This window comes from Pseudochaenichthys georgianus, chromosome 3 (genome assembly GCF_902827115.2).
Source record: "Pseudochaenichthys georgianus chromosome 3, fPseGeo1.2, whole genome shotgun sequence".
Classification (NCBI taxonomy): domain Eukaryota; kingdom Metazoa; phylum Chordata; class Actinopteri; order Perciformes; family Channichthyidae; genus Pseudochaenichthys; species Pseudochaenichthys georgianus.
In genome coordinates this window covers 12107320-12134467 of record NC_047505.1, presented here as the reverse complement: position 1 = coordinate 12134467, position 27148 = coordinate 12107320, and the positions used below count along the sequence as shown (strand labels likewise).

The following is a 27148-nucleotide window of genomic DNA, read 5'->3' as shown; positions in this document are numbered from 1 at the left end:
TGCTATAAAGGGAAGAAGGGATACAGAGAGATGGAAAAGAGAAAAGCACAGAAAGCCACACTAACAACAATTGATATGAAGGAGGGCGCTGCTTATACAAGAACGGGAGGAAATGAAATAAATAAAACCACTGGCCCAGATTCCAATTGTTGGGGAGATGTACCGAGCCGTGACATTTCCATTTCTGAGATGAAATGGTGTAAAATCCTCTAGACGCCGGGCTGGGAGAGGTCCATAAGGACCCACTCCCAGCCCACAAACCCTCCCTCACCCACCCCCCCATCTCTCCCTCTCTTTTCTCTCCTGCCCTGCAGACGCAAAGCACTTTCAAGACAGCCAGACAGCAGCAAACCACCTGGGAGCAGCCTCACTCCCGCAGACTGAGTGGATCCCAGTCAAACTCTGACAGCCTCACGTGGAAGCGAGGAGACAGACCCTGAAATGTTCTGCCACCTGTCACTCAAACTGACAACGTGATGTGAAAAGAATTAAAAGCAAATAAAAAAAAATGATATCCAGCGTGGTACGTGCGCGGTTTCCCTGAGTGTGATGTGGTAATGTGTTTGCGTGTGACAGTGTGTGTCGCCTCGTTTCAGCTTTGCTTTACACATGACTTTAAACGCCATTGGGATGACCTCAGTCTAACGGTGTAACCTTGCAGGGAGGCAGTTTGTAAAACATGTTGGAAACCACCAACAAATATCGTTTTTTAAAGATGATTTTTATTTGGCCAGTTTATCCTTTTTTAGAAATACAAATTTGAAAGGGGGAGATAGAGGGGATGACCTTAGGCGGGATTAGAACCTGCGTCCTCCGCAGCACAATTTATTCAACCTCAATATAGAAACATAACAAGCTATTCAGTGTGACAGCAGCTGTTCACTGCATACACATAGATAAGCTGTAATCAGTGACATCATCATTCTCCTTGGCTCATTGATGTGGCGTCTCTGCTCTGTTTTTGTGGAAGATCATCTGTCACTCAAACTGTGGCCCGGACGTCTTCTCTGTTTGAGTTTCTGTGGGTGGCAATCTTTTGTCTCTTTAGTCCCGGTCATTGCTCATGCTACCCAGTGAATTTTCGCTTGCCATCACATAATGCGTGTCATAGGATTTTCTCCATTAATATTTACCGGGCGCTGCTGTCAGGATTCTCATGTTTTGTCACGTTTGTAGTTTTGTATGTCTGGTTATGGGTATTTTCCTCCTTGTGTATTGGCTTGTCCTCGGTGAGTGTTCTGTTCTGTTCTGTATTTGTCAGCATAGCCTTGAAATAAAGGAATTATTTGTACGTTAATCTGCATTTGAGTCCTACCTGCTTCACACACCGTAACAGCTGCGTAGCAAGTGTTAAAGCTTTCCGCAACTAACTCTTGTACATCATACGGGTATATTATAAAGGTAATGACATGTCATACAAAAAGGAAGATAATAATATGTTCCAATGTATAGGCCTGATGAACCCAACAACATGCTCACTATAACAGTCCACAACATCTGCACCATAGAACCTTGAGCATTGATCCCACTGCTGCATAATGACTTGTGTTTCACAATGAGGTGCAAACTGACAGGAAAACACGGACAAAACAAGGAATGATCTGTGACCTCTAGCTTTAGGGATTCATGTCAAGGAGACGTTGCTCGTTCATTTAGAATCAAGGACATTATTTCTCTCCAATCCCTTGAGATTGTAACTTTTATAAGGCAAGAAATTGACAGTAATTTCACAAAAACAAAATTCATTTTCTATTAAACGTTTGCAAGAGTCAGTTTACACAAGCCCTAAGTCAAGCTGCTTACAATCATGATTGTAATTAAGTGATTAATATTCTGTTTAACATCTTATCATTTATTTGTTCCATTTATATTATATCATAATTTGTGTATACTGAGAAAGTACATCCAAATTGTAATGATGTACTTCCTGTATGACATAATACTATATCATTATCTGAAAAGGTTAAGCGACCAAGAAAAGGATAATGTGCACCTTCGTATGTGAGCACAGTGTGATTGTGTCACCTTGAGAGTATCATCTGTGTGAGTGTCTGACGAGTTGGCAGGAATGGATACAAAAAAAGAAAAACTCCTTCCCTTTTTTTTCTGCAGGGACAAAAATGCTTCAGTGACATTCTTGCTTGTTATAAAGGTCAGCAACTCTATTGGGAGTACCACGGATTTAGGGTTAGGGTCAGGCTAACCCTAACTCAAGTCCTAACCCACATGTTTGGCCGTGCCCTGAATGCTGACCGGACATAGAAAAACAACAGAGCAAATGCTTTTTCCCTTTTGTATCTGCAGAGTAAAAAATGCCTCCGTGACATTTTTGCTTGTTTTCATGTCAGAAACTCCAATGGGAGTTCCACACATGTCAGGGTTAGGGTAAGCCTAACCCCAACTCCGTACCCAGTTGTTGGCCTTCGCCGGAATGCTGACTGCTTCTATATTGCCAACGCATTTTATATAGGTGTTACTAGAACGTGGTTTTCCTGGAGGGTCCATAGTAAATCATAAATAACAAAACCACAAGTCCTGCGGAAAAGGCCTTCTCGACATTACATTTCAAAACCACCCAGTTTACATGAGTCCTTGCATTACCATACATCATGTTAGCTGTCAGCTGTGCTCAGGCAACATAACGACGCCTGCAGTAAGAAACAAGCTTTACAGAATTACATTACATTTCCCTCACCAAGACGAGAATAGACGGAGGACGAAAACAAAGATATCAAATAGAATTGTTTAAAATCCAAGGCTAGTTTTGCCAATGCTTGTCACAGTATCAATATGTTGGACTGACATACAGTCACAGGGATTCTATAGGCAGTTTGTGTCAGACACAGTGACTGCCAGATCTCACATTGCCTTTTATCTGTGATCAGTCAGGTAGAAAACGACAGAGCACAGGCTCCAGAGAGAAGCAATACTGGCAGCATTTCATGGAGTGCACCTGAAATGTTGTTGGTTGGCTGCATTAAGTACAGCTAAGGGCTTGTTTGTCTCCTGAGTGCAGAGGACATGGCAGCCCACCAGAGCACCCGCCCCCGAGTGGTTCAGACTCAGACCGGTTTAGTCTGGTCCGGCTGGAGGGGGGGGATTGAGACAGAGAGTGATTCTAATCAGTAGCTCGTTCAGATGGGGGTCTGAGAAGCTGCTGCCACTCCTCAACTATAGATCAACCTTCTCTAACCTCAGCTTTCTTTTTGGGATGCTCTTTCCCTTATACATCCTTAAGAGACAAAGATTCAAAATAAAAGATGAGTAAAAGAGACAAGAGGAAGGACGATAATTGTATGCTAATGAGTGTAAGTTATGGGTAAATCGAGTGTAGAGATTAACGAGCGACATGTGTTGACTGCCTCATTCCCTGGTTGATCAAATGTATTTTAAATTTAAAAAAGTAGTCTTTAAATAAAAAGTGTTCCTTCACCTAAACAAAGACTGTTTTAAGAGCTACAATGATTTGTGGGTTTTTGATTAGTCAATCAGAAGAAAAACAGAATTGCCACACATCAAACTCCAAGATTTTCTGCTAAATTCTCTTAAACTTTAGAAGAAAAATAAATGATAGAAAACTGAAAAATCGAGATGAATGAACGTCGCTTGAAACAAGGATGAAACAGTCGGAAACACATGCAGAAAGTGAAAGGTATTTTAGCCTTTGCAGACCAGTTACATGCACAAAAAACCTATCTAGAACAAAAGGGAAAACCCCAAAATCATTAAAAGGGCCCCTGTAAGTATCATCTCAATCAAAGACTAATACAATAACAAGGTGACTGCTTATCTAGTGTGTGGATTTACCTGTTTTATATCATTCTCTATTGAATTGATTTGAGCTTCGAAGGGTTGGTTTAGATAAAGCAGAACATTTGATGGAGCCACCTTTCATATTTTTCATATTTTTAAAAGACAGAATGATCAATTGATTAATAATGGATAATCATGAGAATGGAAATAATTAGTGTGAATGATGTGCAATAGTGCTTCTGTTTCTTTAATCATCTTCTTCTTATTATTTCAGCCAATGTTTTGCCGTCAAATAACTTCAGCCTACTTTCAGCTACAGAAACCATTCAAATATCAAACATATTCAGCCTTTTCAGCACATGATGGGAAACTTTCAACTTTTTCAAAATATTTTACACTTTTTAAAATATTCAGCTATTTTAACTATTTTTTTAACATGTAACTCAATGGGAACCTTCAAGTCCTCTTTTACCTACACCTTGCGCCAACATTAACATTAGTGTGTATTGTGCCACTCGTTAAGTCTAGAGTGCTTTGACCTCAAAACAGAGTGGAGGAGTGCTTGAAATTCGCCCAACAAATGTTTTAAACCTGCCATAACTCCCAAACCCTAAACTCCTTGGACATCATTTTTCATGAAAAACGTAGGAAAACCTCTTAAACAAAATGCCTCTTTCAATATGTCTCCATTAATGCACATTGTAAATTCAGCCTGATCTTTCCTCAGAGCAGCAGCTGCACATCTTTAGTAATTCTGCCAAAAATGCCACATTATTGACCCAAAAGTACACAAAAAGCAGACTCAGATGTTCGTCAGGGTCCTGAGATGCTCCACGCATTGACATTTCACAGATAGCTGCTACGGTTCTTCAGCAAAACATTTAAATGTAAGAGGTTTATCTCTCATTCAGATCAATGGAAAGGCTCTCCTCTCACAGAGCACTGCACATCACCACGGAAACCTTTGATCTCTGCACACAGGTGTTTGGTAACGTCGTAACCATGGACACCTTTGATCTCTGGGCTAACACACAGGTGTTATGATTAGGTGTTATGATTAGGTACTCAGCACAGAAACAAACACTGACAAACAGACTGGAGTTTAAAGACTGTCTCAGCCTATTATGTTCTGTCTGATGGAGACTTCATACTGTTCATGTACATGTTCCACATATGTTATACATTATTGGTGACGTATGGGTTTAGTTAAAAAAATTACAGCATTCACACGCATTTTCAGCAGGAAATGCATTTTCTAGTTGTTAATAGCAGCCCTGCATGCACTGCAAACAAAGTATGTTTCAAAGGCTGATTATTCAGTGAGGATTCTTTATTACAAAGAACATCCTTCTCATCATGTAAGAGGCGTTACTAAGGCTACTATGGGGGTGATTCCCTATCTTTATTCAAGAGCGTGGTATTTAAATTTGAGAGCATACTTTATTGATTTCTTTCCCTGAAACCCTGTCCTCGCACTCAAATAGTGCCTGCTTGCACTTAGATTTGCATCTGCACAAACTGTACGCTTGCACTCAGATATATTGCTGCTTACAGATTTGTTCTGCTCTCAGATTTATTCTGTGCGCGCTCAAAACTTTTGTGCAACAATCCTGTCAAAATCCCTCAACCAATAGGAGGCCAGGTGTCCTTGCTGGTGCGTTCACTTTACTTATTACAGCGTCCCGTAAGGGCGGTTACTCTTTGGTTTATAAACTCCCGCCCTCCACGGCTTTATAACATAGCATACTGCACTTGTTTGATTTACAACTACCTTACATAATAGCTACGTTCAGTGGCGGACTGGGACTAAAAATCAGCCCGGGAATAAAATAAAATCGTCCCTTTGTTGCCTTCTGCACATAGTGTGAGGTGGTTGCTATGCAACAACAATAACAGATAGCGAATGTCGTCGTTTAGGTGCTTTTTTTTTCTGGAGATAGGCACTTCTCAATCCACTCCTCCATAGTAAGGCCATCCCCGGAGGTCGAAGTTAACCTTAAATGTTTCCATCTTAAGCTTTGTTAGTTAGTTAGTTAGTTAATTAGTTTTGTGACGGACGTAATGTAACAGTTCTCAGACGCGGAGGGATACTGATTTGTGAAAAGTAACAACAACTATTCCCTGGATATACGCTCATTATATCAAGGCTAAGAAACATCAGATTGCTTGATTTGACTTGTCCGTTTTATAAACATATACTAACTGTGCTTAACCCCCCCCCCCAAAAAAAAGTTGTAAATCAAACAAGTGCAGTATGCTATGTTATAAAGCCGTGGAGGCGGGAGTTTATAAACCAAAGAGTAACCGCCCTTACGGGACGCTGTAATAAGTAAAGCGAACGCACCCGCAAGAACACCTGGCCTCCTATTGGTTGAGGGATTTTGACAGGATTGTTGCACAAAAGTTTCGAGCGCGCACAGAATAAATCTGAGAGCAGAACAAATCTGTAAGCAGCAATATATCTTGAGTGCAAGCGTACAGTTTGAGCAGAAGCAGAGTCAATCTAAGTGCAAGCAGGCACTATTTGAGTGCGATGACAGGGTTTGAGGGAAATAAATACATAAAGTATGCTCTCAAATTTAAATACCACGCTCTTGAATAAAGATAGGGAATAACCCCCATAGGCTACAGCCTTCTGTTAGCCAGCATATCTGGAAGGATTAAAATCTTCCACACTGTAATCATTTTATCAGCTCAAGGCTCAGATACAAATGTGAAGTAAGATCAAATGGTGCTGGTAAGGGATGATGCATCATATTAAGCTCTCTGTAAGAATAGTTTGTTTCATCTCACCCCCTACAAAGAAAACACTTGACATCTGTGATAGATCAACGCTCATCTTGAACATTTGTTCGAATACAAAATGTACGTTTTGGACTTCAAAGAAAATCACATGTTGAGGCAAAGCCATTTGTTGTGACAAAATGCAAACTGGCACCAACATGTCTGGTTGTGTGTGTGTAATCTTGGAGCAGACTCCACGCTGATCAGTGGCTTTGCAGGAGTTGGCAGATGATTATTGCAGCATTCTATTAGCTACTTACAACTTCCTCTAATTTCTCTCGGAGAATGGAAAGTTTGATAATGAGCTGTGTTAAAACAGTACTTGAGAACAATTTCAAAAGGTTTTATTTTGACTGCGAGAACATTTTTGGGCGCCTGACAGTCGCACAAAGCCCCGGAGCAACAATCCATTGTCCTGGCTTTTCCAAAAAAAGAAATAAAATTGATGATTAAAAGCTAAATAGACACTGTGAGTGTAAGTGAATGACCTCAGGGCAAAATAAAAACAAATAAAGAGAGAAGAATCCAAATAGGCAAGAGACTAAGTGAACGAAGCTGGTATCTTATGACCTATTTCACACTGCATCATGCTCAAAACATTTAATATTAAAGTGCCAAGACAGGATGTGTATATCTGGACAGTGTCAAAGCAGCAAATGTGTGAGTAGATCAAGTCAGCAGGGGGGTGTCATCTGCATACACACTCATTCATTATGTAGGCCCTTTTTCTTCCAATGATGGTGCCCCGTACAAGGCGAGAAACAAGAACGAACACATGACGGGCTATTAATACTGCACATAAATCAGAAGAAAATTATTGTATGAGACTGTTTAATGTAGTAATGTACTGGACTTGTCTACACTTAAGATACAATAAGACATTTGCAATAACATGTCTCTTCTCTGTGCATGTGTTTGTTAATTCATCGATCAACTAGTTAATCATTGAAATCATTTTTCAATTAAATACTTAAAAACTTCTCAGGTTATTTCTTCACCCGTGGGAGGATGTATTGATTTTATATTTTTTATAAAATAGTTTGGACTATTGGTTGGAATTAGGTGTCACAAATACCAATATAGAAAATAACCATGTTTAAAAATGTACAATGTTAATTATACACAAATGTTAATATTGTGTGAATAATTTCACACATAAAAACATACACAATAAAAAAAGTTCAAGATGAATCGGATGTATAGCTGTTTTTTGTTTGTCTATAGATAACTTATAAATTAAGTTGGCCACATTATTTACCATGTAACATCTAATATTGTGACATGCACATAATCACAAAGGAATTGTTCAGTATAAAAACTAGTTTGGACTTATGTTATGAAATAACACTATTTCTTTAAGACAATGCTGTGTCCGATTCCTTCCCCATTCTTAGTTACCTTGCCTAAACAAAAAACTAAATAATACTAATGCAAATAAAACTTAATTGATTATTTAAGTAGTCCATTTGCAGATTTGAAAAGTATTAATGATTTACTTCATCCCTTGCTGAACTGCTCTCTGTATCTCACTCTAACATACAAATAACTGCTCAACCAAATAGCATCCACCATGACAGCAAAATAAGGACGGAGATGAAAACAGATGTCATTAACCATAAAAAAACGTTTAACCAAGGAAAGGGCGTCCACACAACCTTTGGGCTTAGTCCGTCCTGGCAGTCTCATCACTAAAACATGAGGATGCCACCAGAAAAGTGGTGGGGAGAAAAAAGTAGAATGCAGAGAACTGCTTTCAGCCAATCTTTGAAACCCAGACTACTCGCTGCTCACTGGCAATTACACACAACCTGTTGAGTGTTGTCCCTGGAATGCGGTCAGCAAGTCGCTAGAGAATTAATGAAATGCCAAGATGGAGGGAGAGAAATTGCCTGTATAACCTATCCTCAAGGTGCCCTTGTGGTATTTCCAAGAATAAGTCATACAAGAGGAGAATATAGCAGTGCTGGTCAAAGATTGAATGTGAAAGTTGTGCTGCCTTCAACTCATAACCAACTTCTTTTTTTTTACATTGGTAGAAATGAGAGGGACGCTTCCTCACTGCCGAAGACACTGCAACATCCTCCAAAAGGTCACCGGCATGAAGAGATTTAATTGCATGCCTTGGTGTCAAGCCTTTATTAAATAACTCATTATAGCCTGAAAGGACTCATTATTAACCTATACTCTACATCGCTTCTTGAAGTTACACTTAAGAACTTTTTCTTTCTCAATCGTATCACTGCCGTCAATATCAAATGGGAAACAAAGAAAGGTTAAACTTACAGTAAACTGTACTCCCATTTTGAATTAATTAAAGGGCCCATGTCATGCTTTTCCAGTTATTACCCATCCCCTTGTGTGTTATGAAGGTTTTCCTGCATGTAAACGGTCTGCAGAGTCACAAACCCTCAAAGTACACCCTGTAGAGAGGAAAACTCTAACACAGAAAACCTCGTTGGAGATTTCTCATTTTCGTCCTTGGAATCGCTACGTGGGGATACCCAGAGGCCGCACCCTCTGCCAGCCTTTCACGAAACAAAGCTTCCCAAACCTTTCAGCGATTCATGGCGGATATGTACAGCGTAGGGCACTGAAGAACGTTGCTGTTCCTACTTTGTTTGGACCAGCGGGAGATTCGGGTACACAACCTGTAAGTATTCATTGTTGTTTGTGTATTTATGATGTTTAAAACAAACAAGGTACCTACCACGACTGTTTAAATGGGTAAACGTTTTTCGGGCTGCTAAGTTGGGATGGCGGAGAAATGCTCTCCGCAGACCCATGCTCACAGCGTTATAAACCTTTTTCTTACTCAATATCAAGCCACACTTATTGTTTTTACTTATTGTTTAACCTTTAAGATTTGTATTTGAGTACCCCTGGACTAGACGCAGGGAAACGACGCAAGTGAGGGAAGCAAGGATTTCATTTAACCGACCTGAGACGGGGGCTGTCATTCAGGGCAGTATCCACTATACTAGGGGTCGCCAAGTAAGTTTGGCCAATTTTTTTCTGAGCCACTAGATGGCGGGCCGGAACATAATCAAAGGCTTATTTAAGTAATTGATTGTTAAAATATGTGACACGTTCGAATGCTTGGGGGGGGGGGTGCTAGTGAACTGTCAACGGGGGGGGGCCTCGCTGCGGTGAGTCTTTTAACAATGTTAATGTGAGTAAATAACCTGTGATGATAATATACATCGTATTGACCCGTGGCTCACTCATAACGCGCATGACACGAGAGATGTTTGCTATTGGGACTCAGGTTTGAGTCCGACATGAACTTTGTTGTTATTTTCATGTCGATGGACACTGAATAATATTTTTCAATAGAGGATTCATAATATTGTTTGCCGAGAACAAAATTAACGATCAAGCAGCATTTTAAATTCTAAATATCCCTGCAAATGTAGCAATGACATTTCTGCTTCTATCTTTGCAAAACGAGTAAACAGTCACATTGTATCTGGATAAGTGCGGAATATTATGATAAGGGATAAATATGTGTGTAGTCTTTAATATTAAACATGATCGCTGGTTGATAGCCACAGAAGTCGTATCACAGTTTAATCTGGGCGGATCACAGTTTACCACAGCTCTCCACGCTGCGTTGGAGATGGGTGTGAAAGTATAAACGGGTCTCAAATCAACTCGACATATTAATAACGATACATGATACAAATATAAGACTGACAACGAGAACAAGCCACAGAAGTCGTATCACAGTTTATCCTGGGCGGATGACAGCTCCACAGCTGAAGACTTCTCCACGCTGCTTTCAAACTGTGAGTAAACAACGTGCTTCACTTTGAAGCGTATCTGAAGGTGTACAGTACACCGGTCTCAGATGGACTTGGTATCGCATTAAGAACGATATTCAGTAATAAGTCTGGCAAAAATAAATGGTTTAAATGATTTATTCAAGCTTGCAATGTTTTGAACACACATCCCCAGTCACCTCATGTGTCTTTTTGTAGTCCTCGCTGTACGCGTCCGGATATCGGCATCGCAACCTCACACACTGGTACTGAATGTGCATCAAAGTGTTCCTATCCAGCCAATTATACCAAAAGATGAATGTAAACGACAGAAGAAGTGATCGAAATGTGTATTTCCTGGTTATTCGACAAAGGCCACGCCCCCGATACATCTGCCTACCGTTATAAAATATCACCAGTTGTTCGTCCCACATTTTATTCGGTAACACCGGCGTTGTTCAACAGCGGTGCGGTATGCTAATGGTAACATAAGCCAAACATGCTAAATCACATCAGAAGGCATCACCCAGATTTGCCAATCACCGGAGCCCGGCAAAAGACAACAGCAGTTTAACAGCTTCTGCCCGCTGTTTTTAAGAAGCCAATAGACATGAAAGCCGAGAGACCAAAATAAATAACGGAAGCTTTTGGCATATGTTTTTCAACGACTATGCTGCGCCCTTATGCAATAGTAGAGGACCCCGGTTTTTATTGATTGTGATTGAAACACTATCTTATTATTTATTTTGTAATATAGTTTTACAGCTTATTGAACCTTTTTGTTTGACATCAGCCATTATAGATTATACGGCCATCTGAGTGTGTGTGGTACTGTTTGTGGTTTGTTTTTAACTGTGTAATAAAGTACATTTTTCAAAATGTTCCTTATTTTTAAACTGATACTTGCACTACTGTTCAAAAATAAATAAAAAAACAAACCTGGAATTATGCATTTGCTTTTTCCTTGTTGTACCGAACCGTGACCCCCCAAACCGAGGTACATACCGGACCGTGAATTCTGTGAACCGTTACACCCTAGTTAGGGGTAAGGCATTCCCCAACCCAACATTATGAGGCTGATAAAAACCCATTAACCAATTAAATGTTGGGAAAACTGGCATCCACTCTCTTACCATAGTAGAGTCTGGATCCCTGGCAGTGACAGTCCCTATAGCTGTGTTGGCGGGGGCTTGCTGGCAAACTGGCATGGTTATGGGTAAGGGCCCTTTCAACCCATATCAATGAGAGTGATTACCAATGATAAAAGTCCAGGAAACAATCAATGTTGGTGGAATTGCATCCACTCTCTCACCTGACAGTGCTGGCAGAAGAGTCCGGATCCCTGGCGGTGACGCTGCCTATGACTGTGTTGATGGGGGCATTCTCATTCACTTCTAGCACGTAGACTGCTTTCAGGAAAACGGGAGGTTCATCGGAATCCTCCACCACAATCTTAACAGTAGCTGTGTCCTTGAAGGGCACACCGTTGCTGGGCTCCGAGCGGATGTTGGTGGCCTCAACTTTAAGGGTGTAGGCTCTCTTGCTCTCGAAATCTATCACCTGTAAGGAGTACCAAAGAGAGAGGAGCAGTGAGTATCACCCTGCTTCCTGACAAATCACATGTGTACACTAAAGTTGTACATTTACTCAGGTATTGCACAATTATGAATAGGTTCATGTCATGCTACTTTACACTTCTATTCCACCACATTGAGAATATGTACATATACTTCTCAATATTGGTTTGAAAGCTGCACAGATGCAACATATGACATATTATACACACCAATTGTACAACTAACATGTTTTTTTTTTTACTGCTATCAAGTTTCTTTGTGAGAAATGTGGGAGCTTGACTGATACGTTTGTAGGCTTTCTGCTGCTAAGATTTTTACTGACTTTTTTGCTAATGTTAACCCTTAATTACTTAAACCCTCTGTGATTAAAATTATTTTAAAAAAGTGTGGTGCCCTCAAGTGGCAGTATTGAGAAACACGGAAGAAAGGACACAGGCTTTTCCGCAAACACGAGCTGACTGCACAGAGCATCCAAACACATTTTCAAATGTTTCTACAAAAATGATAATGCCATATCAATCATTGGAAATAAGTTGTTACCACGTAGACATTAAACACACAGGGGGCTTTAATCTGAAAAGTCCCAGCCTTTACTTGCATGAAAGAACACAAATCCTACTAATGCTCTCAGTGACAGCTGATTATTAGAGCTCTCATACTTCTACCACAAGCAGCTCACATACAATGAATGAGAACAGAAGGTATAATTTTCCAAAGAGAAATAAAAACAGTTTGCACAGGACGTGTCATTGTGTGACTGACATATCTGTTTAATCGCTACTTCTATGCAGTATTTTATTTTACAGATGGCTCGTCATTAATATTTAAAAGGAAGCAGAGAGTCACAATTTTAGCCTTGTGGAATCTCTGAGGACACCCCAGAATGTCAGAATTTCATTCGGAATCACCTCTGGTCGCTCTCGTACGACGAGAATAATGGGATCAAGTCACTTCCACGCTCCATAACCGCGATTTATAAGGAAATCAAAACTGGGCCTTGCCGCTTGAGGGGATAGGAGCTGGCTAGAGGAGAGAGAAGCACTGAGAGGAGGGAGATGAATACAACGGGTAATGTATTCAGTTAGGAAGAGAGGGAGAGAGCAAGAGGATCTGTCCCTGAGGTCAGACAGGGCCGGTGCTGAGAGTTCCTGGGTGCACGGGGGGACGTGGGGTGTCTGGGGGTCCAGCTGTGAGACGGCAGAAGCAGCCGGGGAGACGGGGGAGGCGACCCAAGGCTTTGACACTCCTGCCATCAGGGCACTAGTAGACAGCCCAAGCCCCGAAGCCTCTCCAATCCCCGCTCCGCCATGGTCGAGGAAGCTATTTGGAACACTTTCATTATTAACCTCCCCATCCTCTTCTTCTCCTGGAGATCCATCAAACAGGCAAGCAAGTCCAATACGGGGGGGCAGGAGAATACTCTGGATCCGAAACCAGGCAGGGAAGGACAGCATTTGGCAGAGCAGATAAACAGACAAATAACTAAAAGAACACTTGAGAGCTTGGAAGCACGCATGAGGGCTACACGGTGATTACACACAGATGGAAAGAATCAGGGCGGGGCAAATAATCACAAAGGTGGGAAAACACCAAGAGAGAAAGGAAAACTTATTTTGAAAGAATGCCTTTTCAAAAATAAAAGAGGAAGTCAACAAATTATATCAAAAGGGGTAATAAATAGCACTTGTGTATTAAAGTGGACATTGTTCTTCATCAGGGCAGTTAAACGCTGAAATACTGGCGAATGTCTTGGCAAATAATAATTCATACAGCGGACACTGGACGGCATTAGCATACATTTGGAGTCCTGTTTTGGCCACTTGTTGAATGTTAATGCTAAATTCACTTTTAATCTCTCTAGCAGAGGCTGTGGGTCACAAAACAATGAGCTTACAGACTCTAAAATGCTCAACAGCTAAGGGACATTCTGACTTGAATGATAAATCCATGGTTTGGTCACTATTAAATAATAATAATAATATATTAATTTTATATAGGGCTTTTCTGAACCCAAAGACGCTTTACATTTGGGAGGGAGGGTAGACAAACAAAACTAAAACAAAGACAGAACCAAAAAGAAACAAAACACAACAGAAAAGCAGTCAGGAGGAAGGTGATTGAGAGGGGGGGGGGGCTTATGGATAGAGAGTTGAAGAGGTGGGTTTTGAGGCGGGACTGGAACAGGGTGAGGGACTCAGACTCACGGAGTTCTTGGGGGAGGGAGTTCCAGAGCTTCGGGGCTGCCACAGAGAAGGCTCTGTCCCCGAAGCTCCGGAGTTTGGCCTTGGGGATTGAAAGCACTATTAGGGACATCATTCACATTAGCCAAAATATTTTGATAAGTTGTTAATACTAGAAAAGGTTACTAAGTAGAGTACAGTTTTCTGAGTTCTGTCTCCAACAAATAAGTCTCACAAAATTGTTTCTCCCGGCACCTTCACAATCGAGATGGTGGTGAAGATATTTGCATACTTTATCAGGTATGCAATTTACTTGCAGATGGTCTGGCTCAAAATGAGACCAAACTTTTCTTTAGATGTCAACTTTTAAGCCATGATAAAAGCCAAAATGTGGCCTGAAACAGACGAGGTAAGGCGTATTTTAATTCTAGGCGATTTGAATTTTGTTTGCGATTTGTCTTGCAGTCAATGATACTGTAGTATATAATAGACAATATAATTGGCCTGTGGGGGAGATAAAAACATCATTTAATAAAGGCAGCTTTTAATGGAAGATGTAGTTGTGAGCTGCCTTTTTTCTTTTAGCAACAAGTAACAACTAATTTAGCAAATTACTCCACATTAAATTCCAGGAAAATTGGCTCTCCCCTTATCAAAATATTGAAATATTTCCACTTGACAGCAACTCATTATATTTGTTTCCAATGCCCTAAGGAGGGGAAAGGGGCTCTCACTGGCTGGCATACTCAATTAAATGGTGGTTTAAGAAGAACACAGTGGCTTCTCTGATTCGCCGAGTTACTGTAAGTCTGATTCATTACTTTCAAAATCAAATAAAGGCAGCCCCTTTTAAATAAACACAAGTCATATTCTAACCAGCTCAAATTATTAATTCAATAAACTTAGAATAAGTAAGCCAGCGAGAACCGCTTTGATATTTGCTAGTATGCATACTGTTGAACAGATACTATTTGAGATTCATGAGAGCAAAAGAAAAACAGTGGAGCCACATACTAAGTCAAGGTTGCATAGCCAGTTTAAATTATTATTTGTTCCTGGAAAAAATAAGCTTATGAAGACATTTCGGAATGTGGCACAGCAGACTTACACAAATCAACAAAGTGACCGTCTAGTTTATCCCGTGTTGGAAAACCCACCAAGACCATGTCCCACGCCACTGCTGTGTCATCTTTTGGTGTCTCTTAAATCAAATCAGAATGTACACACAGGCCAAGAGACTTCAAAGTTCAGTGTTGGCTGCAGGGGTGAAAGCTCAGCATCCCACGAACATCCCTCGACAGGCCTGGGGGCTGGCAGATAAAAAGCTTAAAAACCCAAACAGAAAAGAATATCTCGCCTGGTTTGTGTCTCTCCAACCTCAGTGAGATCAATATGTTTTTAACCTTGCCGCAAAGGATGTGTAATAATTCAATTTTTTACGTTAGATGGGAGTTCAAAGACTCGTACAGAAGTTGGCAGCAACAGGGCGTGTTGGGGAAAGAGTTACAATGAATACCTTCTTCTGCCATCCTTGTTTGAGGATAACGCCAGTGAAGACGTAGAACAAAAGAGTAAAAGCATAACAACCGCTTCTTTTAACCTGTCTGGAGGGATTGCGAAAACACTAAGTGTGCAAATGCTACTTTCCCCAACACAATAATCTATCTTGCTTAAGCGATTAAGGCAACCAACTTGAGGCTGCAGAGAGAAAGCTGAGCAGGATTTGAGAAATCGAGGCCCCCTCTGTAGGATATGGAAGTGGAGCTTGAATAAAAGTCTAACACATGTGACATTTGCTGTGTCAACAGTTGGACATTTTATAACTTTGTGTCGCATTTGTTCTCCGGCACTGCTGTTCTTCTTTAGTGGCTGTGGATTGAAGTACCAGCGGATTGCTTTATCTCTTATCCATTCCATCTCCCACACAGTTCACATTTTGACAAAGCCATACCACATGTCCTTGGGGTAATGTCATTTTACATCACAACACATGGCATTCTGCTTTTGAGTGATGTATAGCTCTGCTCTCCTGACGCCGAACCAACCATGACTCAAGACTTAAGAACACCCATCCATCAATCACGTATGATTCTATATATGCAAACGTCCTCCAGCAAGGTAGAAGTAGAATATGGAATGCATACATATATAAACAGCGTTGGTGTCTTTGATTCGAGAACCTTGGTTTGATTCTCCACAGATGTCCTTGAGATACAGCTGCGCCTAAACATGCTTGCGGGTCACAGTGTAATATAAAAGCATTGCGTTTTTTTAATGTCTATTCCTCACAGTTCCGTATTGAGAACCAATTGGGAACGGGATTGGGTGCTTTAAATGTCTACAGGCAAGCAACGATATACGGGCTCAAAAGGCTTTTATGCTTGAGGAAATATTCATATTGGATATCTAGAAACGTATTACATTGTGCAATTGTGTGAGATCCTTGGATAATTATTCAATCAGCAGGAAAGAATGTGTCTTGGTTCTTCTTCAAAGTTAAATGATGAATACAATGGTATTCTTGTGAACACTTTACCGGCAGCAGATTGTGCCACGCCGATATGCGCTAATGCGTTTGACTCAAGGTAAGATTCTTAGGTTTGTTGACAGGAGTGTCGCTAACACTCTTTCCTCAGGAAAATTGTGTTTTCTTGTCTTAACAACTATTACTAATATTTCATTTAGCAAGGCAATTAACCGGCAACTGCTTTGCTGATGTTGCTATGGGGCATGTGGTAGATGTGTGAAGCTGTCACATGTTGTGCTAGCATCACAAAGAACATCTGGAAGCATTAGGTAAAGACCATCTGTGTCTATGGTGATGACATTGTGGGTGTCAGCTCAACTGGATTCAACTAAAGTTAGAACAATGATCGATATCACTATATAATATGTTATAATGAGCTTAGAATGCTACATGAGCTAATAATTCTACATCTAAATAGGCAAGACTGAAATGCCAGAAGGAAATGTTCTCTGAAAAAAAAGTTCCCTAAACTTCCTATAATTGCTTGAATGTCCACATAAACAGAAAGTCCATCTAGAAAGCTCATACTTTAACTCAAGAAAACACCATGTGAAAGGAATAGTGTTTTTTTAATGGAATAGGGAAAAAAGCTACATTCTACAGTCGTGCAGGCCCTGGTGTTTTCATATTTAATGTTAGAATTTCGAGTGAACATTTCTCCAGAACAATACAAGGGAAAATAATTACCCTAAAAACAATACGAAAGAGAACAACAACTCTGAACTTATGTTAATACAATGTTACAAATACATACATACATATGTATAGTTTTAGCTTATGTCTTTAATAATGAAGCTGGAGCAGCTTGATGCAAGGACTATTATTTTGGAAATGTAGGACCCTGAAATCTTTATTGAATCATTCATCAATTGATATTTATTGAAATGAAATACTTGGGCTTGAAACCGAGCAGCGGATCAAAGGCGGGGCTTAAGGAAAACTCAAGTGCGAATGCTAACACCTGCTGTATTACACATTCCTGGACCTTGACGGTCTCTAAAGGCCCTGACACACCTACCCGATTTTGGGAGTCAGAGGCAGTCGGGCATTCGCGGCGCCCTACTCAGGTTGGTGTGTCCCGCACCGTCGTTGCTTTACGGCACATGTTCACACCTCCCGCGGCCTCCCAAAGAAAGTCGGCCAAAGAAATCACTCTGATTGGTTGTTGCCTCTTTTGAATGACGAATACACACTACCGCTGCCTGCTGGTAAGGACAGTTATTACCACTCGTCGACTGAAGTCTTTGCGGTGTGTTCGTAGGCGGGCGGCGTAGGCGGGGAGCGTAGGCGGGCGGCGTAGCCGATGCAGGCGACGTAGCGGACATAAAAGTCGGGACGCCTTCGGTACGTGTTCTTTGGTCTGAGGTTGCTGTGTAGCGGCCTTTACAATGACAGAGAAAGCATGAGCAGAGCCATGTTACAGCTGTTTCAAGTTCTTACCTTTTTCAGCCGAAGAATCCCTTCTTGTGTCTGCCCGTCGGTGACTATCTCGAACATGCCTTGTTCATCTCCCTCGATAATGTTATACGTTGACTTGGCATTATCACCGATGTCTCTATCATTTGCTTTCACCTTGCCGCCCATGTTGCCTATCGGTAGGTCTTCAGGGATCACAAACTCGTACAAACCTGTGGAGGAATAGACATTGGATTGGAGAATTGTTGAGAAATTGTTGAGAAAGTCAGTCAATTTAAGAAAGTCAGGGAAAGCACTAAAGCACTAAATCCTCATTAGACTTAACAACAGTTCGAACTTGAGGTGCGTGGTTGAGGAAACTTACAAAATAACATTAATTTTCCCCAATTATAACCAATCAGAGAAACACTAGTTTACACGGGTGGTTATTGGTTTTTCCTCCTAATTCAATTTGGGACATTTAAGGCCACACAGTTACTTACTTTTAGAGAACTTTGGCGGATTGTCGTTGACGTCCGTTAGCGTGACGGTGACTGTCGTGGTTCCCGACAAGCCCCCCATGTGACCTCCCATGTCCTTAGCCTGTATGACCACAAGGTACTCCTCTCTCATCTCCCGATCCATCGCATGGAGAGCAATTTTTATGGTCGCTGAAGATGGAAACAGTTCATAACACATTAGTGCAATTATAAATATGACAGATATACTCTGCTGCATCGTTTTAACGATGTTCACGTGAGCATGCAGGAGAAAAACGAGGAATGTATTCTGTAACCTTCACACCCAACTTACTCTCAGTTTGGAGGTTGCATTATTTTCCACCATGACTTCACACAACAAGGGGTCCACACAAGCAAAAGGTTAAAGAAAGGAATCCCTACAGGTTTACTCCAGGTCTTTGAGAGCATGGCAAGGTGGCCATGACTACAGCCCTGAGAATTAGCTGTGTTGGTGTGTTGTTCCGCCGTCTGCAGTCATTTGTATTCTGATTGAGTGTGAATTATGCTGTCTGTCTTGTATAATCTTGAATATTGTATGCAGAATGGACCTTATTGACTCTGCCACGGCGCATAATATAAAAAGGGCTCAGCATCGGCATATTCGGATAATCCACTCAGGAAACAGAGGCCCGCAGGATCATCAAATGAATATAAAACCCCTCATAAAGGCTAGGCTTTGGCATGACACCCTGCCTTGGTCCTGAGCTGCATCAGACAATGAGAATATGTTTTGCTGTGATGAATAACATTTTCCATTCCTCTGAAGTATTTTCCTTCAAGATGTAGCACACTTTCAGGGTCAGCTTTGCTCTTGGAGGTCACACACGGCATTGATGATCTGAACAACTAGAGAATGTGTGTGACAAGAGTTGGACATTTCTTTACAAAATACTTACATACAATCACCAGAAAGATTGCAATGGAGTAAATTCATTGTTTCATCTGTTTCTTTAAGCCTTCACCATTATTTCCTTAACTTGGCTTCCGTAAAATGGCTTTACTTGGTCATTGCTTCTATCCAACTGGCTTACTTTCCTTTTACACACTTTTTTGGCTTTTATTCTGAAGTTATTTGAGTGTTATACTTTTGAGTATTATTGTCACAACCATTTCAATTTTCTGCTAACCGGGCTAGTACTGTAATTTCCTTTTTAAATGTGTTGTTGACTGCATTATCAGACATATTTTATATCCATAGTCATTTACTGAGAAAGACACATATTTTTCTCTAGGTACTGATGTATCTTATGTTACTTATGTTACTTCCTGTCAGAAACACTTTCATTAGACTCCAATAAAAACAAATCCAGATACAATTACAAGTATTTGAAACACAAGAACCTACATACATACATACAGTACATACATACAATACATAAAGCACATACATACATACATACATACATACATACATACATACATACATACATACATACATACATACATACATACATACAGTATAGAGATACTGGGACAAGTTACATAATATTGTAAATGCAGCAAAAGATCAAACATTAAACTATAGGACAGTTTAGTATACATTCAATATAATGTACAGCTACAATAATAATACTTATCATATCTAATTGAATAGACAGCATGATCCATGTGCTGAGTCTCACAGTAAATCCAGAGGACCCTAAGGCGCTCTTAAAGATGAAAATAAAACATGGAAAAAAGATAATTATCTTTAAGCACTTTTAAGCTAAAACCTCAAACAGTATGTAATGTATCTTCTCACATGTTCACACGACAGGCCCACTGAACAACAGAGTGAACATTTTATTGTTGCAACAATGAATTGTTGCCATTTTAAACATTGAAATGATCATTTGAAATAATCAAATTGGCTTTAATAGCCACTTAAGCACATACATTATATTTGAACTTCATTTGAATAAATTCCACTATTTTGGTACAGTTTTGTATATATCGTTTTTATTGGATTATGTTAGGTGTATTTACTACAAGGTGATACGCCGTAACATACTGTAGCTTTCAGTCCATACATACTTTAACTACTTTATTACATAAGATTCTGGATGTTTTCAAGTGAATTGAAAGCAATTTGTTATTGTGCAACTGTGTTCTGGTTATTTAATTAAAGCAGTGTTATAGCATATCTTGAATCACCAAGTCGGTAATGGACTGCTCGCGGTGCAATTTGATTGGAAAACACATACCTGGACACTATATTATTATTTCAACAACAACAACTGCTGTTAAGGTTTACCGGTCTCCCTTGTGTACAATTATGTATGCTTTTGACCATATTATTCTGACATGTAGTTATTGAAGGCAGTGTTATAGTATATCGCCTATTTGGAATTATAAAGTGGGTCGTGGACTGGTCGATATGTTGTTTGAATGGAAAACACCTGCCTCAACGCTGCACTATCATTTTGATAAACCTTTGTTCTGGTTTTGTGGTTTGACCTTCCTCTCAATGAGTACATTGGATCTTCACAAAGGGATCGGAATGTTATGAAATGAGAACTAATTCATTGTGCAGAATAAGTGGCTCAAGAATGTATTACATTGGATATATATCACTATTCAAGCTTATTGTGCAAAAGCAACATTTATGCTGCATTGTGTTACTGGTCCAAGCAGTGAAGCTTTGAGCGTTGAGCAGCATCAACAAGGTAGACCCACCTCCTCTGGAGTCAGGCAAACAAATTAACCCACGAATAAGAAGAGTAACACAAACAAGCCACTTGTACTCCCTCTTCCACGTGCACACAGACACACACACACACACACACACACACACACACACACACACACACACACACACACACACACACACACACACACACACACACACACACACACACACACTTCCGTCATCATGCCATGAGCAACACTCTCATCTCTGTTGATCATCGTTAATTATTCAAATTAATTCCTAATCACTGAAAAGGGAGGATAGACAAACACTCATTTCCATAGATATTTGCCTCAACTTTATTTTTCCCTTTTCACCGACCATTAACCCAGTGATGAATTGGGGCATGATGTTTGTTTATTTATTGAATGCTTTTCATTTCCAATGTGGCGTTGTAAGTGTCAAACGCATCCCCATGGTTGTTTTCCCCTTTACCTTTTATTTGTCATTAACATTCATCAAAACATCTGGCTAACTCGAATGAGCCATCTGCATGGGCTGCGCAATCACACCGAGCATGAATGCTAATGCTTAAATGGTCCGTTCAGCGCGCTTTCTAAAGCCACGATGCAGGGAGAATACGATGCCGATGTAGAAGTGAAGACGAGCCCGAATTTCTGTGTCGAGCTGATCGTCGCTTCTAATTATGTGCATACATTTGGAGCCTCCCTTTCTCCAATCTTGTTTATTGTGTGCTGTTTTCCAAATTGTGAGCAGTCGATTTCCATCTCATTTCTTATTAATGTAATTTCACCATTATTTAATCATATTGCTTACAGACACATGTTAAAAAGTCAGCTGAAAAAGCAATTAGAGATCCAATCTGGAGTCTGTTTGGAGATAACTTTATGCATCATGACGCTACTGAAGAGTCTGCCTTGTGAAAGGAAGAAGTAATTATTATTATTACTTTGAATGCAATGATGTTACAGAGCAGCATGTGAGCCCATTTAGCATTGAGGACGGCCAATCAGCTAATGGAAACAGGCAACTCACTGATGCCCACGTGAATCTTATCATTTAGTAGTTTTGATAATTAATGTCATGCGGGCCCGTTGATGAACCACAGCCGGTCACAGATGACAAAGCTAAACCAAGACACACATGATAGAACACCATACACTTGTCTCAAAAGTGCCAGCTGAGGTTAGGCAAGGGGGGTCCGACAGATTTTCTAAAAGCGGGCACGGAGATGATAAGTTAACAGAACAACACATATTATTAAACTCATTTCGGGGGTCCGCAAAAAGATGTGCCGATTCAAATCACCTCGTGGGGAGTGGACGTTTTTAGGGCATCCAACAGGAAGTAAGCAAACCATAAAACAGGAAGTCTGCCTTAGCTTAGCCGTGTTTGGTGAACACGCATTGTACCGTGCAAATACTTAATGCTTTACTGCCCAAAATAAGACCATTTATTTTGCCATACAGATGCTAACAACTTAACAGTTATATATATATATTTGTTGGTCTTTTACTTGGAATTAATTCATTAAAGGTCCGCTGCAACTCTTACTACTTTTAAATCCAGACTAAAAACGTATCTTGTTTTCGCTGCATTTGAGTGAGCTTTTTATATCCACACTGCAGAATGGCTTTTATTCATGTATTATTATTTTATTATCTTTGCTTTTTAATGCCTGTTATTAATTGCCATTTTATAATGGGTTTCTGCTGTATTTATTCTTGAATGTGTTTTATTTTAATTAGTAAAGCACTTTGAATTGCCGTGTGCTGAAAGGTGCTGTATAAATAAACTTGCCTTGCCTAGAATTATGTATCTCTATGTCTATTAAGATGTTGGTATTTTATTGAGTTATTTTTTTGTGCGAGAGATACTGCTTCTAAATCATCATTAAGAAAAGATACATCAGCTCTTAAGTGCCAGAAACAGGGGAGTTTGGGCCGAAGCTTTTCATAAAAAGGTGCCCATTATCAACACATAAATATTTGATCACAAAAGTAGATTAATAGTTCCTATTAATATATATATTTTTAAATCATACATTTGTTTCCGTACTGTAAAATATACCGGTACGACATTGTCATTACAAATTCAAAAGCTTTACATGGCTCCAACACATGTTTGTGTCTCCGTAGCCTCTACTTCCTGTATAAGGCTACACGTGTTTCCCTCTCATTCAGCAGGCCTGGGTGATTGTAGTATCCAGATCGCAATCACATATGGGTAATATTGTGTGCATATAATACTTTCCATTAGTGATGTCAGTCTGAGAGATCTGCGAGATATAAATGTTACCTTATTACATGTATTAATATAAACAGACAATAAGACCTTGGAGAACTGCCAAGTGTCAACATCTACATACTGTATGTTCATAATGGGTTCATCCTGTATACATCCCGTATATCTACATATGTATATATTATTATAGTACACACTGTTTATTCTCCTGAACACGTATTTAATTAACATTCTGTTTATCTTATTCTATATTATATATTTTTCTTGCAACTCAATTGTTCACTATTTGTTTTCTTTTACTTTTCTTTTAAGTATATCATATGTTACCTTTGAATCTTTTGAGTATTATTGGGATTCACATATGGGTCTTTCTCTCAGCACAGAAGCAGTGTGGGTTTTTATTTATTTTCTTCACATAAACAATCTGTTTTCCTGCATTATTTCATGTTTTAATGCAAGCTATACCCGTTCTTATTTCAGTTGTAGTGCCCACACTTATACACATGTGTTGCCCCAGCTTACTGTTGATGCTTTGCACATAAGTGTGCATCTGTAGAGGGAAATGGAGCGCGCCCGGGAGCCTGAGTTAACAGCAGCCTCGCACAGCCGTAATCTACAAACATCACGAATAACAGATGGGCCGAGTTACCTGCAGTCCTGTTGATGTTACACAACTTTTTAAACAATAACCAGCATTGTCAGCTCCCTTTCAGAGTTCACGTGTTGTCCCTGAAGGGCTCGCAGAGAATTGGTGAGGGAGACGTGTGCACTGCGGTTAACAACGTTGTCATTTAGTCTACTGGGAAGGGCTTTTTTTAAATGCCTTTACTCTGCCTTCAGAAAATGAATGAAATGTTAGGCTAATGCACACATGTATATTAAAGGTACCATCTCCCTCAGTGCAGTCTTTTTTTAACAGACTCCAAACGGAGAGCATTACAAAGGCTTATATACTGATTTAAAAGTAAAGTATTAACATATAATCACATTGAATTATATAAGGTGTTGGTTAGATCCAAAGGCATTCAGGTCCTTAACTTTATGTAACGCCATATGGAAATATAAGTCCTGCATTTAAAACTTTACTTTAGTAAATGTAATAGTATTAATGAAGTTATATCAGAAAAAAATAACAAGTATTAAAAGTCATTGTGCTGCTAAATGTCGATATTTATCTGTATATTGCATTTTTTATTGTTGTAGATGTTTAATGTTTTGCTCCTTTATAAACTGCTGGATAGTTGTATATGCCGTGATGCATTATTTTATAAGAGGACATATTATGCTCACATTCAGGTTCCTATTTGTGTCTCTCCTGGGACATGTCTCCATGCTTTAATGTTCAAAAGCTCTTTTTCTTTCTCATACTGCCTGTGCTGCAGCACCTCTTTTCACCCTCTGTCTGAAACCAGAGCCCAGTCTGCTCTGATTGGTTAGCTGGCCCGCTCTGTTGTGATTGGTCAACTGCGTAGAGATGACCCAGTCCTTAGCCTTAATGTGATGGAGCACTAGCCAATACAAGTGCAAGTGTTACGAAAGTAAACAAAGGAGTCCAATGGAGGCGTTTCAGGCAGGGGGGGGAGGGGGAGGGGAGTGTGTGGGAGAGAAACTCCCTCTGGGGGGAGCTTTGGGATTGTAGCCTTTGCAGACCATTTACATGCACAGAACGCTATATAATACGCTACAGGAAAGGGAAATTCCCCAAAAGAATAAAAGGGCCTCTTCAATAAGATCATCATAGTTTGTTAGGTGTGTTGCTAAGAAACACATACGTTCTGAAGGGTCAATGCATCATGATGCATGTTACAGCTGATCCAAGACTAAACATACTTAAACACTTCCTCCTCTTGTGCATCACACACATTTAAACTCATAATATTTGGTGACATGCTTTTTGACTGGAACAGGAAGTTAGAAAAAACTTCCCACTGATTATCATCATCAAATATGTATATGCTGTCGTTAAATGTGTTTTGGAAGTTCACGTTATTCCTCATCATCTGCATAACAACCAATGTCTGTGGTTGTGCTCATTCATTTGGTCAGTCCTTCCCGTCATTGAGCCTGCGAGTTCTCATTGAGAAGAAACACAAACTCCTTTCTGCACTTGATTTAATAATTTGTGCACACGGATTACGTCATTTGTGCTTTTGATTGAATGGTGTGTTTGACGTGAAGAGGCTTGACTTTCATGGTCTGCCTCTCACCGCGGAAACAAAGCCACAAAGCCACTTCTAATGGAAAATACACAGTGGCTTAATATAACGGGAGTAACTGCTGCCGCCGCACAAAGGACAATTTATGAGTGTAAGGTTTTTCTTCCACTTTGTAACTCTGAGACAAAAGATACAATACAGACACAAACAACTCACTGTAAAACACAGCTGACATCATCAGAATACACATAACCTTAGGGGGTTCATTGTTATTATCGTCTCTGCTATTTCAGACATTTATCTGCCGACATTCTTGATTGAACTGTAGCATCAATATTCATATAGCATAATGGCTTTAACTTCAATTGTAGGCTTCATTAAGGAGTTGTTTTCCCCTTCCTTTTTCAGAAACTAATTTAGGGCAAAGTAATGTTAAATTCAGAGGTATATAATAAAGTATAGCTAATATTTGCCATAACACATTAATTTAAAGTGAAATAGTCTTTTCTGAAAAAGCCTACATGATCACACAAAACACCAGGCAGCTCCAGACAAATGTCTTGGAACATATATGACTATATTATAATCAATGCTAAACTTTCTTGGTCATTTATATATATATTATAGTAAATTATTTCCGTCACTATAGTGGAACTACTGTTACTTGTGCACTCACTTTAAACTGTTTGTTTTATTTTTCTTTCCTTTTGTTTTAGATGTTTTTCATCCGATATATGTGATTCACTTTAATGCAACATGTACTTGTTTTTACCCCAGGAAGAGTAGTTGCTAAGTGGTAGTCAAAATGCCGGTGATCATTAAAAGCTTGGAAAAAAATAGCTTTGAGGTGTGAAAATGACATTAAATAATTATATATATGTTTTAATTCCATGAGTCTTGCGTTGTAAAGTGTTAATTGCATGTTTGGTTGGCGGTCTGACTCACAGTTGGGTCCTGAAAGCCTAAAATGGGCCACACAGCTGAGATAGGAGCTTACATTCATACATCTAACAATAAATTAAAGCCTTCAATGGACAAATTATTTCCGACAGTGATTTCGACGTACTTATAGTCCCGGTAGCCCACCACTTGACCTGAGGTGACCTTGTAAGCTCATTTATCTAAGTCGAGCAGGTAATGAAAAAGGACAATGTTTAAGGTTCTGACCCGATGTGCCTGGCCCCGTCTAGAAGAAAACCACTTCTGAAATAATCCTTAGATGTAATCACTGTCTCGCTGTTAAGCCCATTTCTTTCCTTTTTGTTCCATTATGGGCGTGGCCTCCCTTCATTACGTTTGTAATACATTATGCTCTCCGCTGGTTAGAAACAGACAAAGGATTTGCACGCTGTATTAATAGTTCCCATTAAATTGAATGAAGCAACGTTTCTATCTCGAGAGATCTTTGGCGGGGCTTTGTCAGCCAAACAATGAATATTTGTTTGGCTGACAAAGGGCCCCAAAGAGGTGTCCTGCTTTTGTGTCTTCCATTTTTTTGTATCAACTTGACATGGCTGTCCTGAAGAGGTGACTCTTGAAACCAACTTGTTAAACATGCTCCGGGATGGCCTCACATTTGTTCCATCGAAAAGAGATTCATGTTATAAAACTAAAACACCAACAA

At 39.9% G+C, this 27148-nt stretch overlaps 1 protein-coding gene across 2 annotated transcripts in view; it reads right to left on the bottom strand.

The window, feature by feature from the left end:
* Positions 1-27148, bottom strand: part of cdh8 (cadherin 8) — a 158029-nt gene that overhangs the window by 14180 nt on the left and 116701 nt on the right. For both annotated transcript variants that reach the window (XM_034079645.1, XM_034079638.2), the window contains 3 exons: positions 18478-18645; positions 18020-18207; positions 11608-11855 (listed from right to left, as the gene is read on the bottom strand). In XM_034079645.1, coding sequence (XP_033935536.1) covers positions 11608-11855; positions 18020-18207; positions 18478-18645 — 604 coding nt within the window. The remainder of the gene's footprint in view (positions 1-11607; positions 11856-18019; positions 18208-18477; positions 18646-27148) is intronic.